Raw genomic sequence first — 19,460 nt, 5'->3', positions numbered from 1 at the left:
CGATGGGTTGGAACTGCTTTTTTATATGACATTAGGAGGTCACAAACTCACAGGTTCAAGTCGTGGAAGCAGCCTCTGATAGAAATGCAAGGTAATACTGCGTATAATATATCCTTTGGTTTGTCCCTTCTCCGAATCTGAGCATAGCGGGAGCTTTAGTGCACCAGATTGCCCTTTCACTACTGCGGTGAAGAGTGAGCCGATTTAAAAACTCAAACTTATAGCGATGGGAAGGAACTGCTTTTTTATGTGACACATTAGGAGGTCACAAGTTCAAGTCGTGGAAACAGTCTCTGGCAAAATGTAAGGTAATATTGAGTATAACATATCCTTTGGTTCGGTCCTTCTCCAAACTCGAGCATAGCGGGAGCTTTAGTGCACCGAACTGTCCTTTCACTACTGCGGTGAAGAGTGAGCCGATTTGAAACCGCTTCTAGTTTTGATCCACTCAATATACATTGACTTAAATTCTCATGGTTCAACCTTTTTTCGGGTCTTGCGTATAGCAAGAGCTTTAAGTACACTAGACTGTCTTTCATGACCGTTAAACGGAAGTGTTCCTACTTTTTTGAAGATTCTACACCAATAATAAAATACATAGATTCTCCACCCCATTTATAAAGATAAGATACTAAAGGTAGATAAGCTTATAGCTTTTTTTGATAGAACTCCGATTCAAGAAAGATTGTTCAAAGTAGGGGTGGGCGTTTGTATACGGTTCAGTATTTTCAAAATTCATATTCGGTAATTAGGTAATCGATATTTGAACGTAAATTCTACATATCATACTTATAAACATCGATTCGGTAATTCGATAATCTGTAAATTAATTTTCTGTTCGGTACGGTATTTAGTAATACCATATTAAAGTTGGAGATGTGCAAATGAATGTTTAAACTTCAAAGAGTATATTTATAAGAAACCCTATGTAATATTCTTTTTGTTGCTTTTTACGAATATATTACCAAGGTTCAATAGATTCTTTGGGATTACTAATACCATTGTCTATTGGGTTGGTTAGACACACACATATATATATATACATACATACATACATACATACATACATACATACATACATACATACATACATACATACATACATACACATAGATATATGGTAAATACCAAATGATATTAATATCTTGTACCAAACCCAATCCCGAATATCAAAATGCTGAAATTTTATTTCCAACTATCATACCACATACCGAATACCTATTACCAAATGTTTTGATTCGATTAGGTAATTCGGATTTTGGTATTTTATGAAAAAAAAAAAAAAGTAACAGACGTATAGGTAAAGTAGCTTATATTTTATGTCCAATCTTTTAATATATATATATATTCAATAATTATGTTGAATTAAATTCAATGTCCTTTGACTAGGTTGGTTGGCCAATTTTATTTTTAAAACATTTTGTCTTCTTTCCTAGATAGTGAAGAAGAAAAGTTTGATTTTAGGACCACATTCGAATCTAGTCTTAAAATAGGGAAAGGTTCATTCATTCTAAAAGATAAAGTGCATATGATTCCTTTAATTATTATTATTATGATTAGTAGATTATTATTAAATTACTTTTTCCAAAATAAATAGGAGCACTTGTTTGTACAAGTTTGAATTCACTTTTTTAAAAAGAGGATCTTGGAAAGTACTTTATTTTTTTTTAATTAGTCTAAAAATTAACGGATTAAAATACACTTAAATGTTCTCTTTCATGATATTCATACCTTAACTATTTAATTTAGCGTTTGAGGAAAGATATTAAATGCACCTTAATACGAGTGTAATACACATTCCGTCATGTGATTTATGTGCGTTAAAAAATGGAAGTACATGTATAGCAAATCGTCATAATAATTTGATTATATAATCAACTTAAAATATCACATTTTTATATAAAAATAACATTTAACCAACTCAATCGATCCTATGTTTTAATATAATAAAAAATTCAAAAAAATTTGTCCATAGTCCAAACGACTATAGATCTTTGTCTTTCGACATTGCTGACATATTTTAGTTATTATTATTAAATCCAAAAAGATCAAATATTTTATTTCTTAAATTGCACAATTAATATCTCCCTCCAATATTTTATTTTAGTATTAACCTTATAATACAAATATAAAAAGATCTTTGTCTCTCGACATTAAACCACAACACCAAATATGACTAGTACTGTATTTTTATAAGTGGAGTAGAAAAAGTGTGAGAATATATGATTTTATTTTCATATTTCACATAGAAATATTATTTTTAATAGATCATCGATCGATTTATAAAATAGAGATATTCATAGTAAAAATAGTAAGGGTAATTAAAGTAAAAGGAAATGAAAATAATAATAAACACCTTAAGTGAAGTAAATAATATAGGTAGAACTTATTACTATTTGGAAGACCCCTAGTTAATGTGTAACAAATCCAAATACAAAGAATAATAGTATCACAATAATAATAACACTAGTAAGAGAATATATTCAAATTAGAATCCTGCTATAGTGACTTGAGATAGAAAAAATATTCAATTATTTACTAATCGTCTATCCAAACTAAAATCATATCTTTAGTGATTGAACTAGAAATATACGAATGTTATAGCTATTCACATCTCTTTATTTCTTTCTCGATCTATCTACTTCTATTCGAATCTCTCATTATAATCCTCTCACGCCTTCTCATTTAGACATACGAACGTGTTCCTCCTTCTCGCATGCCAGAACATTTTTTCGACATTTCTCACATATATTCCCTCCATTCCTTTTGATATACTTTCGTTTTTTCAGAGTCAAACGCTATAAACTTTGACCGACATTTTAAAGTGTATTTTTTAATTTTTTTTTTTTTAAATTATAATTTATAGTACTTTTCATATAATTTTTGAATATCTAAATTTTAATTTTTAAAAAATTAAGATAATCTAATATGATTTAATTTTAAAACTTAGTCAATTTTGACTCACGAAAAACGAATGGAACATGTAAAACGAAATGGAGGGAGTATTAATTATTATAAGTGGAGTCAAACCAAAATCAAATACTTATTTTATTTCCTAATTTCTCCTCCAACATTATATTATATTTTATTTATTATAAATCCTATATAAAATGAGCCACCAATTTCATTTCCACCTCAAAAAACAAGAAACTCTCTGCAACTTCAATGGCAGCCATTACCTCTCTTTCCCTCAAAATTCCTTCAAAAATCCAATCTTTACCCAAGACCCATTTCACCATTCCCCTCAATCTCCCTATAAAAACCAGGTCGACCCGATTTTATTCCGGGTCGCCCCGAATCCATTCCGGGTCGACCCGGATTATTTCCGGGTTATTGATCCAACCTGATGGAGGTAAACTCGTTGAACTCTTCGTTGAAGAATCACAAAGAGAATTGAAGAGAGAAGAAGCATATAAATTGCCACAAATTAAGGTTAACAAGATTGATATTGAATGGGTACATGTGTTAAGTGAAGGATGGGCAAGTCCATTGAAAGGATTTATGAGAGAAAATGAGTACTTACAGACACTACATTTTAACTGTATACGTATTGATGATGGATCTTTTGTTAACATGTCTGTTCCAATTGTGCTTGCTATTGATGATTTGAAGAAGGATGAGATTGGTGGGGTGACTAGTGTTGCTCTTGTTGATGATGAGAATAACCCCATTGCTATTCTTAGTGAGTAAGTGGAGTTTGTTTTGTTGTTGATTTGTTTTTTTTGGTTGTTAGTTAATGGTAAAGAATGCACCTTTTCGCGAGTTTCATACCTTAACGATCACTTGTTTTATTTATGTGTCTAAATTATCACTTTTTTGCGAGTTTCATACCTTGGAGTAACTGGTATAGTTGCTGCCATGTGACCAGGAGGTCACGAGTTCAAGCCTCGGAAACAGTCTCTGGCAGAAATGCAAGGTAAGACTGCGTACCCTACGCATAGCGGGAGCGTTAGTGGGGAGACAAGTGTTGCTCTTGTTGATGATGAGAATAACCCCATTGCTATTCTTAGTGAGTAAGTGGAATTTGTTTTGTTGTTGATGTTGTTTTTTTGGTTGTTAGTTAATGGTAAAGAATGCACATTTTCGCGAGTTTCGTACCTGAACTATCACTTGTTTTATATTAAAATACAACTCGATGTTGCTCTTGTTGATGATGGAAATAACCCCATTGCTATTCTCAGTGAGTGGAATTTGTTTTGTTGTTGATATTGTTTTTTTCGTTGTTAGTTGATGGTAAAGAATGCATCTTTTCGCGAGTTTCATAGCTCAATTATTCGTTGTTGTGTCCGCGTGTCTAAATTATCACTTTTTTGCGAGTTTCATACATTAATTGTCACTCTCTTTGTATTAAAATATAGCTTAATGTTGAGTTAGCCTAATTAAGCAAGGGAGGCAATAAAAAAAAGTTAGGTGATTTAGCACCCAGGGTGTGGCCTAGTGGTTCAATGAAGTTGGGTTGAGCACCATGAGGTCTCAGATTCAATTCCCAACAAGACAAACACTAGGTGATTTCTTTCCATTTGTCCTAGCCCCTTGGTGGATAGCGTTAACTGGTACCTGTTGTTGGTGGGAGGTCGCAGATTTCTCGTGGAATTAGTTGAGGTGCGTGCCAGATGGCCCGGATACCACGGTTATCAACAAAAAAAAAGTTAGGTGATTTGGTCGTATTTATCAGAGCCTTACAGGGTAGAGTTACGAGGTACTTGTGTGGGTGGGTCAACATGTTCCTATGGAATTTGTTTGTCCAAGTTTTAGTGGATAGAGTTTCTTGGTAGGGTGGGAGGTAGTAGGTACCCATGGAATTAGCTCATTTGTCCAAGTCTTAGTGGATAGAGTTACTTGATATATGTGTTGGTGGGAGGTAACAAGTACCTGTTATATTAGCCCCTTTGTCCAAGTCTTATTGGATAAATTTACTCAATAATTGTACTGGTGGAAGTTAACATGTATCCCTTGAATTATCCAAGTCTTAGTGGATAGAGTTATCCGGTACATGCGTTGATGGGAGCTAGCAAGTTACATGAAATTAGTTGAGGTGCATATAAGTTTAGCTCATATGTCCAAGTCTTAGTGGATAGAGTCATCCGTACTTTTGTTGGTGGGAGGTAGCAGGTATAATGGAATTAGTCGAGGGGTGCTCAAGCTAGCTTGGATTCCACGGTTATATAAAAGAGATTTTAGATCCATTAAACTGTTATTTTCAACATTGATGTGACTATTACTTTAATGTTTTAGTTCGCTATATGCAATGACGTCTGAATCTTATTTGTTAATGTTACTTATGTGTGCTTGCATGGAATATTAAACTATAGTGTTGACTTGTCTGTATATATTTTTGTTTGAAAGTATGTTTTTTTAATGGTTTGCTTTGGTAAGTGGTGTGTGTTTGAATTGATTTTGGAACTTATTAAAAGGTAAGTTGGAATCTTTTTTGTTGGAACTTATTAAAACGGAAAGTTGGAATTTCTTTATTGGAACTTATTTAAAAGGGAAGTTGGAATTTTTTTTTGCAAGTGCTTATGGTTGTAACTTGTAAATGGCAATTAGGGTGACGTATGTTGGGTTGCAAATCTTCTTTTAGAATTTGGAGCAAAGTTTAAATCTATATAGCATAATGGTACTCAAGGAAAAAAACATTTGTTTGTAGTAAGCAGTAACTTACTGGAGGCATTTCTGTTCTTTTAGAACGTTTTTTTTTTTTGCTGTAGGGGGAATCCAAAGCTATCTCTTTGTTTTCAGAAAGACGCTGATGTTAAATATGAGCATTTTACAACCATTTCCTAATTTTAAGTCACGATGGTTCATACAACCATTTACATATTCCAGGTGTCTGGATGGAATTGGTGCATAGTTGTTCAAATGTTAGTTTGTCGAATTTCCTTGCTATTCCTCTGTTGGTGCATTTCGTCTTTTTTTAAAAAAAAAAAAATTGCCGAATAAATTTTCAAAGGGAAGGTTTACCCCGGAAAATTCTTAGATAGGATATCACATTAGCTTACCATGTGAAATTGACTTATTTGAACAAGCATTACCGTCTAAGATAAACCAAATATGAATCAGTGTTTTATGATTTAGTGCTCCCCATGATGTTAGCATGGCAAGTAGGACAGGAGAAAACTTGTTCGTACTTTTACGTCAGTTACAGTTAATGATTTTTTTTAATATGCATGAAAAGAACATTCATTCTCAAAAAGAATCAGCATCCAACGTCGAGTTGAAGTTATGATATCGCTCATAAGAGTGCTGAAGCTTGATTATTTTCTATCTGTTTAGGGATGACAATTCATCATGTGCTTCAACTTTGTACATCCAAATAAGTTGTTGATTGGTTTCCAATTGCTTTTATAAAGATTAACATGTTGATCATTGTTTCTTTAGCAAATCTTCCTCTGCTAAATAAAGGCCAGCTTACGATCAACTTTGGTATTAAGCTGGAAGACGCCTATCTTTCCTCCTCATCTGTTCAGAAATCTTTTGCAAATCGTAAGTGTAAGAGAGCCTCAAACAACTTGATACACTGGTGGAATCTCTATATGAAATATATCTCTTGGATCCAATATCAGTAATCGTCTTTGTTGATGTCGTGACTGAAACTACTCAAAAGGGGTTAACGAGTCTGTGATCTACTCGACGAATGCTTTATACATTTGCGAATGTGTCTTAGATATTGATCGGACTGATATTCTGCATTCATTGTTTAGCAACTGATTGAGTCTTTTTTCTCCTTTTACTAAATTTTATCATGTTCACTACCTGTTTATCGGCAACATAAGTACGTCTGCTGTTTTGTCTTAAATCTGATGTCTTTCCCTGTTAATTTGGTAATTGTAGTATCGAGATCTACAAGCATAACAAAGAAGAACGGATAGCAAGAACTTGGGGCACCACTGCCCCAGGTCTTCCATATGTGGATGAAGCTATAACTCATGCGGGAAACTGGCTAATTGGTGGCGATTTGAAAGTTATAGATCCAGTCAAGTACCATGATGGTCTTGACAGGTTCCGACTTTCTCCAGCTGAACTTCGTGATGAATTTACAAGGCGTAATGCAGATGCAGTTTTTGCCTTTCAATTGAGAAATCCTGTTCATAATGGCCATGCACTATTGATGACTGACACACGTCGGCGACTTCTTGAGATGGGATATAAGAATCCCATCCTTTTGCTTCATCCACTTGGAGGTTACACAAAGGCAGATGATGTTCCACTTCATTGGCGAATGAAGCAGCATGAGAAGGTTTGTGCTTTTGTTTACCTGCCTGTATTTCTGTTTTTGGCAGTAAAATAAAGCAATAAAACACTGCACTAATTGAATTTCTTCCCCCCTTCACCAGGCCAGGCTTTCAGAGTCCTTTTTCTCGAAGTTCTTGCTAGCGCTCGTTCCCTTTTTAATGCGTCTGTTCTTGTGTTAATTACTGCTTAAAGAAAGTAAAAACGTTCTCAGTTTCTTTTGATCTCTTTTGTCTCTGAAATTCCAGATAAAATTTGGTTCACCTTCTCAATCTGAGTTATGTACTTGCATGGTGTTGCTTTCTAACTCCTATTCACGACTCAAACTCTTCTCAGGTACTCGAAGATGGGGTGCTTGATCCAGAGACAACTGTGGTCTCTATATTCCCATCGCCCATGCACTATGCTGGTCCAACCGAGGTGCAATGGCATGCAAAGGCTCGTATCAATGCCGGTGCTAACTTTTATATCGTGGGACGAGATCCAGCTGGAATGGGTCATCCTTTGGAGAAGAGAGATCTGTATGATGCTGATCATGGCAAGAAAGTCCTCAGTATGGCTCCAGGACTAGAACGGCTGAATATCTTACCTTTCAGGGTACGTCAACAAATTAGCCATGGTCAAAGCGCAAAACGTCTATCCTTTTTTATTTTCAAGCTCTAATGGGAATACTAAATTTTCTTGTAGGTGGCTGCATATGACAAGACTAAGAATGGAATGGCTTTCTTCGACCCCTCTAGGCCTCAAGATTTTATCTTCATTTCAGGCACCAAGGTTTCTATCTCTCCATTGGCTTTAAGTGTTTTACCCTATGTCGCCTGGACTCTTCAAAAATGCTGGCACGGGTATTTGTTGCATCTTCCAAAAGTAGAGCACTTTTGGAGGATCCAACGCGGTGTGACGGTATTTTTGGAGAGTCCGAGCAACATAGATTTTACCCCATTGGACCCCCCAATACCCCCGGAAAGGACCACTTTACAATGCTCGGATTCTTCAAAAATGTTGGCGTGTACGTGTCAGTTTTTTCGAAAATAGTGCATTTTTTGGAGGATCTGGCACTGTGCCAGCAGTATATTGGAGAATCCGAGCAACATAGGTTTTATCCCATTGGACCACCAATACCCCCCCAGAAAGGACCACTTTATTACACTGCAATGCTCGGATTCTTCAAAAATGTTGGCGTGTACATATCAGATTTTTTGAAAGTAGTGCATTTTTTGGAGGATCCGACACTGTGCCGGCAGTATATTGTAGAATCCGAACAACACAGATTATACCCACGCCACCCTCAACCCCCGGAAAGGACCACTTTCATTACATTCCACGATGCTAGATCAGTTCTTCCGCCGCTGTCTGACAAACAATATCACACAATTAATGCTTTCTTATTTTTTTCTCCAGATGCGGACGCTTGCAAAGAACAAGGAGAACCCTCCAGACGGATTTATGTGCCCGGGTGGTTGGAAAGTTTTGGTGGAATACTATGATAGTTTGGCATCAGCTGAAAATGGCAGAGTTGCTGAACCTGTCCCTTCTTGAACAACAACACATTTGGGGTAGAAAAATTAGCATTTTCCCCCCCAGTATGTGTCTGAAGATTTAATTTAGACATTATTCTTCAAGAAACAAATAATAATAGTGAAGCATGATATAGTAGGTTGAGAAAATTTTCTCCATCTTGTAAATTATAATACTAAATTTATTCACACATTTGTGATGCACCTATTTTATAGGTACTATGTAGTCCAGAATTTGGAGTGTCATTATATGCATTTCATTCTTTCTGAATAGATGAGAACATAACTTAAGACACCATTTGTTTTCATTAGTCTCCTCGACTTTGGTTATCGTATTATTTGTTGTTGCTACTGTTCTCTTTCCGTTGGCTTCTTCACCACTGTATTTGCTTTATGTATTTGATTTTTGACATGTTCTACTCGAGCTGAAGGTCTATTGGAAACAACCTCTCTACCTTCTCGATGTAGGATTAAGGTATCCTTTAAGCTTAAGTGAAAGTCTGGGGAGGGTAGAATGTTCTGTTCTCTTTCCGTTGGCTTCTTCAGTATTGTATTTGCTTTACGTATTGGATTTTTGATATGTTCTACTCGAGCTGAAGGTCTATTGGAAACAACCACTCTACCTTCTCGAGGTAGGATTAAGGTATCCCTCAATGTACGCAGGCCTTACTGCTACCTCATGGAGGTAGAGAGGCTGTTTCGTCAACCAAACCACTCACAAATAAATAATGAATGTATAAATAAAACATATACTTTATTATAAAATGCATCACATATTATACACAACCTCTTTATCCATAATTCTAACTCCTAAAAAGCCAAAAAGCAAGAACAAATGCCTTCTAAGAGTTTAAAAAAAAAAAGGGCAGACCGGTGTACTAAAGCTCTCGCTATGCGTAGGGTCGGGGGAAGGGCCTTTTAAGAGTTTGTGCTTCCAAATTACCAATCTTTCAAAACCAAACAATTTTATGATATGTTTTTGGTCACAACTCTTGAAATATTCTCTAAGCACTTTCTGCAAATCCAACTTGAAGATTACCAAAGTCAAAAACAGTGTGGTATGCTCTCAAGAATACATCTCCAAGAACCCTGCAACATCAAGAATTCAAGAATCAATCTCGTGGACATCGCGTGATGAGGTGACAAAATATGCAGAGTAACTCGCGGTCAAAAAGATCTTTGTTTTTACCAGAGTGGGCGTCGTGGATGCACATCCAAAGCTGTAAATCCACTAAGACAGTGAGCACCGTGGTTGTCTTCGACTCTGATAACATACTGTTACCAAAATCCAGACAGAAAGTTAGTCTGTGAAAGAACAGATGCCTAAGAACAGAATTGCTTATAGTATGCAACATTGTAATATAGCGTTAAACTCAACGAAGAAGACCATCCCAGCACCCCACAAGAAAGCTCGTTCAGTTAGTCGAGCTACAGAACAAAGTGTTTCTAGCATGCACATTGTAAGTAGCATGTTAAGCTTGCTGAAAACACCCATTCATACACTCCTCAAAAAGTTTCTTTAACTAGTCGAGCTTTGTTGTGTGACAATGGAGGTGCTTCTAGTATGCACATTGTAATAGCACGCTCGATGAGCAAAACCATCCTTACGCCCCACAGAAAGTTTGTTTAGTTAGCCGCGCTATGTTATGAATGACTAAAAGTGCTTCTAGTATGCACATTGTACTAGCACATTAAGCTCGATGAGCAGAACCCTCCCTGCACTCCACTAAAAGTTCGTTAGTTAGTCGAGCTTTGTTGTGGTTAGCTGTAGTCCCCTTGTTGGTCCTCTGATTCACCAAAACCAACAGAACATAAACTGTTGCCTATGGTTTCTCTACTACTTCGATGAACTTTTGCGAAGAGAAGGATGAAACTTTGACAATCTTAGACATACATAAGTATTCTATGTGACAGGAGCTTCTGCATAATGTGGTGTATTTTGCAGATAAATGAGATGATTTGATAACAACTTACTTGATCTGGAGAAAGAGGGAAAGGTTTATTCCCAATGGTAATGGTGATATGTGGCAGCGAAAACACGTCACAGTTGATATATGATTTTCCTCGAGGACTCGGAAGCTTCTCACACATCTTCAACACAACATAAGAGGAATCAGATGTAAGTACAGATATCTCTTACTCTATGCAGTCTGTATCTCATTCTGTATGACGGAGTTTGACTGCGTACATGAAAAAAAAGGCAGCCCGGTGCACTAAAGCTCCTGCTTTAGCACGGGTACAGGGAAGGGCCCCACCACAAGGGTGTATTGTATGCAGCCTTACCTTGCATTTTTGCTAGAGGCTGTTTACGAGGCTTGAACCCGTGACCTCTGAGTCATATGACATCAACTTTACCAGTTACTCCAAGGCTCCCCTTCTGACTGCGTATATGAGTTAAAGAAAATACTTAATGGATGTGTGTCGGATCCTCTACATGTTATTCATTTTTTTGGAGAATTCGAGCAACATAACATCGCATTGATTTACCTGATTAACATATTCAAATGCTTTTTCCTTTGTTCTCTCTTTTCTAAGCTCTACTTGCATCCAGAAAACTGTCATCTCACAGAAAGAACATAAAGGGTTCTCAGCGTTCGGTAGTTTCTCCAGTTTTGAACTTCTACCTACTGTTTGCTGCTCGTGGCTGCATACGTGAACAATAAAAGTCCTGGTTCAAGTTCAACGCTCTAATCCGACATCACTTGAGGGGAATTAGGACAGGTATTCAAATTCTAACCTCACATCAAACGTGCCATTACGTTTACAGATACCTATTCTGTTGCAGATTCTTTCAGGTTGTAACTGCAGGGACAATGAGTGAGATGTTAAACCATTAGACGCGGGACTGTGTTACTCGGGTCCTCCAAAGAATGTCTACGACACACACCTAGTGGAATTTTTTTGAAGGATCCGAGCAACATAGGCTAGGAAAAGACCATCTAGAATCAATGAAAGAACAAAAACAATGAGTGGTAGAGAAAGAGCGTGCTTACGCCAGATACTAAGTTTTCCCATATCAGATTCCCATAATTCGAGAACACAGTTTTACATTCCATACTAACAAATCCTTCAGCTCCGATAGCATGATTGATTTGAGTCAAAATAGTCTGGAAGTCGAGTAGATACATAGACGGATGAGCAAAGAGAAAAACATGGAGAATGAGAAGAAAAATGAGCAATCGTTCAGAACACATACAGTCGGACCAGCAAGAAAAGACGTTCCAGTATCCACAATCGCTGGACAGCCACCTCTGCAAAGACCTGTGACGCGAAATGACAATAAATTTGCGTAAGCTTTTAGCTGAGATGGTCACACGCTTCAACATATGTCTGTGAACTAAGTTGCTCGGACTCTCCAAAAATGTGGCCGCACCCATGCCGGATCCTTCAAAAATGCACTACTTTTGAAGGATCCGACACACACCCAATGACATTTTTGAAGAGTCTGAGCAACATAGTCTGTGAATATATTACCTGTTGAATTGTTTCCGATAAAAAGATCCCCTATTTCAATCTGGAAAATGACAAACTCATTATGTTCTTGTAAGTAAACAAACTAAACAACATGAATAAAATGCTCTTTCTCAGTTTAACTAGTTACCTCCCAGTAACCATTTTGAGCAACGGGGACAAACGTATGCTGACCTCTGAAGTGAGTACAATCCACACCTCCGAAGAGAATTTCACCCCCGAGCCTAGATTTAGGATCTCGATTCAGCCAGAACGAGAAGATTGGCTGGGTAACTATACGCTGAAGCAACATGTTATACCTGACATTATCGTGCTAAATTAGTACACATGATCGGAGAAAATATAGTATAAGAAGTAGAAATTTGGCGAAAAAGTAAGTAACAATCCATGAACAAAAAGGGGCAGCCCAGTGCACTAAAGCTCCCGCTATGCACGGGGTCCGGGGAAGGGCCCCGCCACAAGGGTGTATTGTACGCAGTCTTACCTTGCATTTCTCTGCCAGAGGCTGTTTCTAAGGATAGAGATATTTACCATACTGGTGTTACTCGTCCTGCAGCAACATCCTGAAATCCGAGTCCTAGTACACCATCATACCGCGCGTGCAAGAATGTGAAAAATCCTTCTCGCGTTACCTCAGTGAAAACCTAATAGATTTTTATTCGAACATGTACTGTCAAAAACATACGTAACATCAGCTACAAAGAATGAAGATGCACCTGCTGATTTACGACAGAACTTCCAACTTTAACGTTGTCTTGGCTGAACAAACCGCGCACTGATCTAGTTCCGAAAGGGATTTTACAACGTTTTCCTACAGTAGAAAGCCAACATAAATGCATTAAAGATCAAACGATGTTTGATCAAACATAGGAGCTTTCAAGTCATTTAGCTAGCTACCAATTTTCGTGTATGTAGTCGATAGCCTTGATCTGTACCTGGAGCGAAGATAACAACCGATCTGCAACAACAAAAATGCTTACAACGGATTGAAAACATAGCTTTTAGTTGAGACGGTCACATAGAAACTACAACATCATGCAAGACTTCATAACGACTTACAGAGAAAATGCATTTCGAGGAAGGGACCCAAAGATTGGAACTGCCAGTATCGAAAACAACAGCAAAATACTGAGGTGGTGAACCGATACCAATCTCAGCGAAATACTGGACATCCATATAGTTCTTCAGGTAAACTACTTCATCTTTTAGAGGACCAGAATTCCTTTTTGTATCTCTATGATGATGATGTTTAGCATATATTCTTGCAGCCTTTATGCTATTAAAGTCCAAAGTTCTACGCTTTAATCCGATCCTTATCGTATTATTTGCAGATGCATTGAAGCCAAATGCAGAAGTACTCAAATTCCATATCAGTAATGCTGCAAGTAAGACTTTGATCCCCATCAAATTCTCAGGCTCTACATAGAGGAAGAAAGGTGAAAAAAATTAGTAGAAGTACAAGTTCTTTTTCTCTCTTTTAGTTTAGCCATCATTTCCAGTGGCGGAATCAAGATTTCCAGTAATGGGATTCAAAATAAATGTTCTACTTACAACAAAATACCCGGTGTAGTCCCACAAGTGGTATTTGGAGAGAGGGTAGCATATACGTAGGCCTTACCCCTACCTTTGATGGTTGAGTCGTAGAGAGGCTGCTTCCAATAGACCCTGGAATCAAGAATAAGCATATATAGTACATGTCGAACCCCTTAGACTCCTTCTGGTGTTTACTTTTCCAATTTTGAGCCTCTTAGTGAACATCCCGGCTTCGCCACTAAATTAACAAGTTGCCGTGGTTTGTATGAAAAATCTTTACACATACACTCTCGATATGTATAACTTGAATTCTTAGAAAAAAAGGCATCCGGGTGCACTAAAGATCCCGCTATGCACAGGGTCTGGGGAAGGGCCCCACCACAAGGGTGTATTGTACGCAACCTTACTTTGCATTTCTGGCAGAGGCTGTTTCAAAGGCTTGAACCCGTGACCTCCTGGTCACATGGCAGCAACTGTACCAGTTACTCCAAGGCTCCCTTCATAACTTGAATTCTTAGAGAACGGACGGTCAAATTGCATTATATACTTTGAAAGCTAGAAAATAGATTAAATAGTACCTGTGCCGGTGAAAGGTAACAGATATACCCTGTGTAATTAGTCGAGGTGTGACTGACTACTCTGACACTAACAAGACAAAGTAGACATGCATATGCAAACTACCAAAATCTTCATGAAGGGTAGTATTAGATAAGTTAAAAGTTAGATCTCCTTTGTCTCCTTTACGTGCTTATTTTTCATATTAAGCCACAAGATACTAAGTTGTACTCGTGAAAATCCTGACTCAGTCACTGAATTAATAAGTTAAGTTACCGTGATGGCACGAACAAACTTTAAAACTAATAGTACCTGCGTTGGTGGAAGGTAATAGATATACCCTGTGTAATTAGTCGAGGTGCGACGACGATGACTCTGACACTAACAAGACAAAGTAGCTAGAGAGATATACAAACTAAACTACCAAAATGTATATGAATGGTAGTGTTATATATATATATATATGCAAGAAGAAGCTCAAAGGCGTGATGAAGAGTCATCATTTTGTAGCAAATAAGTCCAATATTTTAGGAAACCACCATGCAGTTTCCTGTATTTTTACGTATAGAAATGCTGACTGATACATTTGAAAGTGAACCAAAGATTTCATCACTCACATCCTTTTTCATTTGTTAAGCATTGATAGAGTTTGTGACCCAAATTCTGTTGATTCGGTCTCGGAAAAGTTTGTGGTGCGACCCATGTTTGTGATTTTTTGTGGGGTTGTGGTGGTAGCGTAGGGATCGGGCCAATGTATGGTCCTGTATGTTTTTGAGCCTAGGATTTATTTGTACGCACGTGTATTATATAGGGGAAAGGATAAAAATGACATTTCAAATTAAACCATTTCCATGAAGATGGCCATGAAATTTAAATTATACTTTCTAGCCTTTTCAATTTACTGGCTTGTTTTATACCGTTTCTATACACCTTCTATACAATTTCTATATATATCTTATACATATAAATATTTTATACGAAAATTATACAGTTTTGATATACAATTTATACAATAACTGTACATTTTTATTACACATTTTATATAACAATTATATAATTTTTATACACTTTCTATATATTTTTTATGTATATTTTATACATCATATATCTTATATAAATACATATTCTATTTAACAATTATATCGTTTTTATATAATTTAATAATTATTTCTAAACAATAAAAAAAAAAAAAAACATTTGATGAGTTAAAAATTTATAGCAAAAAAAAAAAAATTTAAATATTTTTAAAAGGACCGAATTGCCCAAGTTGAATACTGATCAGTATTGTATATAGACTGTATCAGTATTGTATATGGACTGTATATGGACTACGTAAGCCAAAATGACCCAAATTAGGAAAAGGCTATAAAGCGGAAATAGTATATCCGACTGGCCATTTTTTGGAAAGTTATCAAACTTGGGCTATTTGTTTTAAAAAGTGTTATAGAGTGTCCTTTTCCCTATTATATAAGAGCGATTTAGTGAGTTGTTTTGGACGGTTTATATACGTCATTGAGACTTTCGTCTCCTCATTGTACTCCTCTCCATTATAGTGAATTCCTCCGCCTCTGCCAGTGATTTTTTCTGTCAAGGGTTTCCATGTAAATCTGTGTATCTTCTTCTTATTTTCTTTTGCTTTGCATGTGGTATTGCCTGTTCTATCCGAACGTAACAACCATGTTGTTGTATTGTTATCATGTTTGTTTTTACTGTTACTTAAATTTTATTGTATTGTTTCGTTAAGTTTCATTTGCCACTTGCATGCGCGTGATATTACTCGGGTTTTACTCGGTATAGCCTTAAAGAATCTTTTCGATAGTCAGTTTCCTAAAAGATTTCCAGGTATAGCATTTCATATATTCGTCAACGAGGTTTATATTTTCATCAGAAAAAGGCATGGTGAGGACCCAGGATTTAGGCGTCGTGGGTGCGCGGGAGGCAGGAGCGAACCTAGGTTCAAAAATGTGGTGCTCCGACACCCGTTAAACCCAACACAGAATTGGTATAATTATGTAAGAAATATACAAAAATTGGTATAAAATTAAAAAAAACATCCACGAAATCAAGAAGATAGCCGGATGTTTTGATTTCCGGGCGAAGCCTTAAAACTTTGGTTGTTAATATATGTGTTTGAATCTTCCAAGCACCCACGACCCTTAAATTCTGGGTCCGTTACTGTCGGGAGGTTGAAACATATGTATTGACATTCAAAGTTGTAAGATTCCGCATGGAAACCAGAGCATCCAACTATCTTTTTTGTTTCGAGGGTGCTCTTTTCCATCTCATATCAATTTTTATATATTTTTTATATAATTATATCTATTATGCGTCGAATATAATTGGTGTCGGAGCACCATCAATTTGAACCTAGGTCCACCCTTGTTGTTAGGTAACGAGGAAAAATCTCATTTTATGCAATGACCGATTTGGTGGGCTCACGTTGTTTTCTAATATTTTTTTTCTCGTTTTACCTTTACTTATTACCCTCTCCGTCCAATAATACTTGTACACTATTGACTTGCTCTGTTTCAATGGATGTTATGCATTGTTTCATAATCTATCGTATTGTATTATATATTGTGTTGTATGCTATATTGCTCGAACTCTTCAAAAATGTCAGCGGGTGCGTGTCGAATGTGTCAAAAGCAGTGTATTTTTGGAGAATCCATACGGATGCGGCATCAAAAGTTAAGAGTCCGCGCAACTTAGGTTGTATGTATCGTAAATGAATACAATGTTTGGATAAATTGTGTCATTTCCCATCGTTACATAAACTCACAAATAAATAATTTAAAGGATAAACCTACTAGAAAAGTGGGATATTTGGATAGGTTCTATTATTTTCCGTCGTTAAATAATCTCATAAATCAATAACTTAAAGAATAAACCTACTAGAAAAGTAGGATATGAGGTACGACTATTGCATACAAAGTTAAGATAAAAGATAAAATAGGATTATTAATAATAAGTAAGTTAAAATGAGAAAAAAAATATAAGGTAACGACTAATGACGCGATCCCCCAAATAGGTGGTTACATAAATTGGGATTTTTCGTAGTTACCTAACGATGGAACCTAACAATAAGATACAATAAAATTTAAATAGAGATCGAAACAAACATGGTATCTAAATTAAACTAACAATACAATACAATACCATGTTAGTCAAAATCAAGGTAAGACTAAGTAAGTACAATACATCTTTGTGGTGGGTTCTTTTTCAAATTTTGTGCGTAGCGAAAATTTTAGTGCAACAAACTGTAATTTTTTCATGAAAAAAATATTTTTTTTATTTTTTAGTTTAATTTTTTTATTAAAATAAAAAATCTTCAACATGGATAAGTACAAGTGGGAGGAAGAAAAAAAGTTAAATTGACCTTTTAAATTTGGGATGAAAATTAATTGGATTCGAAAAGCCGAAAAAAAGAGGGAGAAGACATTAGTTGATTAAGTATTAAATATTTTTAAATTTTGAAGTTGATTTTATATTAACTAAATTTTTTTAAAAAAAGCAATGTACCAATTTTGAAATAATTTTGAAAATTAATTGAATTCAAAAAGGAGAAAAAAGAGGGAGAGGACATTAATTGATAAGTATTAAATATTTAAAATTTTGAAGCTGATTTTATATTAATTAAATTTCTTAAATAAGCACTTTGCCAACTTTGGAATAATTTTAGATATGTTATGTTTAATGTTTGAAATTATATTTCAATTTTGGGATGAAAATTAATTGGATTTAAAAAGCAGAAAAAAAAAAGGAAGAGGAAATGAGCTGATAAGTATTAACTATTTTTAAATTTTGATGCTGATTAACTAAATTTCTTAAATAAGAACTTTATCAACTTTGGAATAATTTTAGATATGGGATTTTTGAAATTAGATTTCAAATTTGGAATGAAAATCAATTGGATTCAAAAAGCAGGAAAAAAAAGAAAGAAATAACTATTAAATATTTTTAAATTTTAAATCTGATTTTATAGTAACTAAATTTATTAAATAAGCACTTTACCAATTTTGAAATAATTTTAAATATACGATGTTTGAAATTAAATTTTGTAATAAAATTCATCTATATGTAACTCTATATATTTTAAGTTGTTTCGAAGTGGTTTATATGTAGAAAAATTTAAAATTTGGGTATAAATTAAATAACGATATCAGAATACCACACGAAAATATCAACTTATTAAATCTATCATAAACATGATATTATTATTTTATCTGAGGATTAGTTACTACAATAGACAAATTAAGAAAATTACAAAAAGAAAAAGCGTCATTTACTTTTTTAGATTAAAAAATTAATCCCCCGCGCGATATTCAAAACAATGTTGGCCCATTTTGATTTGTGATTTATTTAGTGTGAGTGGTTCTAATTAAATCTCCTATTGGTACTGTCAATCCATCATGAAATCCTCAATGCGGTCGAAAGTCCACATTTATAATGAAATTCTCAACGCGGCTGAAAATTTGCATTTATAATGAAATTCTCAACGCGGTCGAAAATTCACACTTAAGTATACTCATCAAAACAATTAAGACTAGATAGAGTTGAACACCAAAGTAATAATTCGCTTAAAATTTAGATCTTTTTTTAATGCTTTGATCATATCAAAACAATTGAGATTAGATAGAGTTGGACATCAAAGTAATAAGTCGTGCCAAATTTAGACTTTTTTTTAATACTCTTCTCATATCTAAACAATCGAGATTAGATAGAATTGAACATCAAAATAACAATTCACGTCAGATTTTGATCTGTTTTTGTTATGAATCGGACAGAATAAAGCAGATCACAATCAGAAAGAAAACAAGAACACACAAATTTATGTGAAAATCTTTGCGGAAAAAATCACAGGCAAAGGCAGAGGAATTTCACTATGAAATGAGAGGAGTACAATGTGGAGCACAACGTAATTTCTGAGTTTCAAAAATCAACTTACTAATTGTAGTTATATAGTATGTGCGTACAAATAGTTCCCAGACCCTAAAACATAAAGGTCCATACCGGGCGCAGAGGCGACCGCCACATACCGAATTGAAAATCACAAACATGGGTTGCACCGTAAAATTTTCAGGGCCGTATCAACAAAATTCGAGCCACAACTCTAACAGTTGTTAATGCTTTTCTCGTATCAAAATAATTAAGACT

At 35.4% G+C, this 19,460-nt stretch overlaps 2 protein-coding genes across 5 annotated transcripts; one reads left to right on the top strand and one right to left on the bottom strand.

Moving 5' to 3' along the window:
- The first annotated feature begins 3,106 nt into the window (after positions 1–3,106).
- LOC107868478 (ATP sulfurylase 1, chloroplastic) lies at positions 3,107–9,042 on the top strand. Its single transcript, XM_016715175.2, has 5 exons — positions 3,107–3,686; positions 6,832–7,237; positions 7,567–7,827; positions 7,918–8,004; positions 8,632–9,042. Exons 1-5 carry the CDS (start codon positions 3,166–3,168, stop codon positions 8,767–8,769), a joined length of 1,413 nt encoding a protein of 470 aa, XP_016570661.2. The 5' UTR covers positions 3,107–3,165; the 3' UTR covers positions 8,770–9,042.
- Positions 9,043–9,482: 440 nt separating this feature from the next.
- LOC107868479 (aspartic proteinase oryzasin-1) lies at positions 9,483–14,755 on the bottom strand. Of its 4 annotated transcripts, XM_016715178.2 has the most exons (15): positions 14,619–14,741; positions 13,770–13,883; positions 13,278–13,636; positions 13,116–13,176; positions 12,935–13,029; positions 12,750–12,862; positions 12,349–12,517; positions 12,222–12,261; positions 11,944–12,008; positions 11,741–11,854; positions 11,485–11,549; positions 11,235–11,391; positions 10,722–10,838; positions 9,937–10,022; positions 9,483–9,836 (listed from the first exon to the last, which is right to left on the bottom strand). In XM_016715178.2, exons 3-15 carry the CDS (start codon positions 13,620–13,622, stop codon positions 9,752–9,754), a joined length of 1,512 nt encoding a protein of 503 aa, XP_016570664.2. In that variant the 5' UTR covers positions 13,623–13,636; positions 13,770–13,883; positions 14,619–14,741; the 3' UTR covers positions 9,483–9,751. The 4 variants fall into 4 exon arrangements, with proteins under 4 accessions (XP_016570664.2, XP_016570663.2, XP_047266444.1 ...); XM_016715177.2 differs by lacking the exon at positions 13,770–13,883 and having other exon boundaries at positions 14,619–14,755; XM_047410488.1 differs by lacking the exons at positions 11,235–11,391; positions 11,485–11,549; positions 13,770–13,883 and having other exon boundaries at positions 14,619–14,755.
- Positions 14,756–19,460: the final 4,705 nt, after the last annotated feature.

Source organism: Capsicum annuum, chromosome 4 (genome assembly GCF_002878395.1).
Source record: "Capsicum annuum cultivar UCD-10X-F1 chromosome 4, UCD10Xv1.1, whole genome shotgun sequence".
NCBI classification, from domain to species: Eukaryota; Viridiplantae; Streptophyta; class Magnoliopsida; order Solanales; family Solanaceae; genus Capsicum; species Capsicum annuum.
This window is presented reverse-complemented; position numbering and strand designations above follow the sequence as displayed.

Coding starts and splice junctions, on each gene's coding strand:
- LOC107868478 (XM_016715175.2), top strand. CDS start 3,166: ATGGCAGCCATTACCTCTCTTTCCCTCAAAATTCCTTCAAAAATCCAA. Junction 3,687..6,831: donor CCCATTGCTATTCTTAGTGA/GTAAGTGGAGTT, acceptor TGGTAATTGTAG/TATCGAGATCTACAAGCATA. Junction 7,238..7,566: donor GAATGAAGCAGCATGAGAAG/GTTTGTGCTTTT, acceptor AACTCTTCTCAG/GTACTCGAAGATGGGGTGCT.
- LOC107868479 (XM_016715177.2), bottom strand. CDS start 13,622: ATGGGGATCAAAGTCTTACTTGCAGCATTACTGATATGGAATTTGAGT. Junction 13,177..13,277: donor CCTCGAAATGCATTTTCTCT/GTAAGTCGTTAT, acceptor TTGTTGTTGCAG/ATCGGTTGTTATCTTCGCTC. Junction 10,023..10,721: donor TCCCTCTTTCTCCAGATCAA/GTAAGTTGTTAT, acceptor TTTTGGTAACAG/TATGTTATCAGAGTCGAAGA.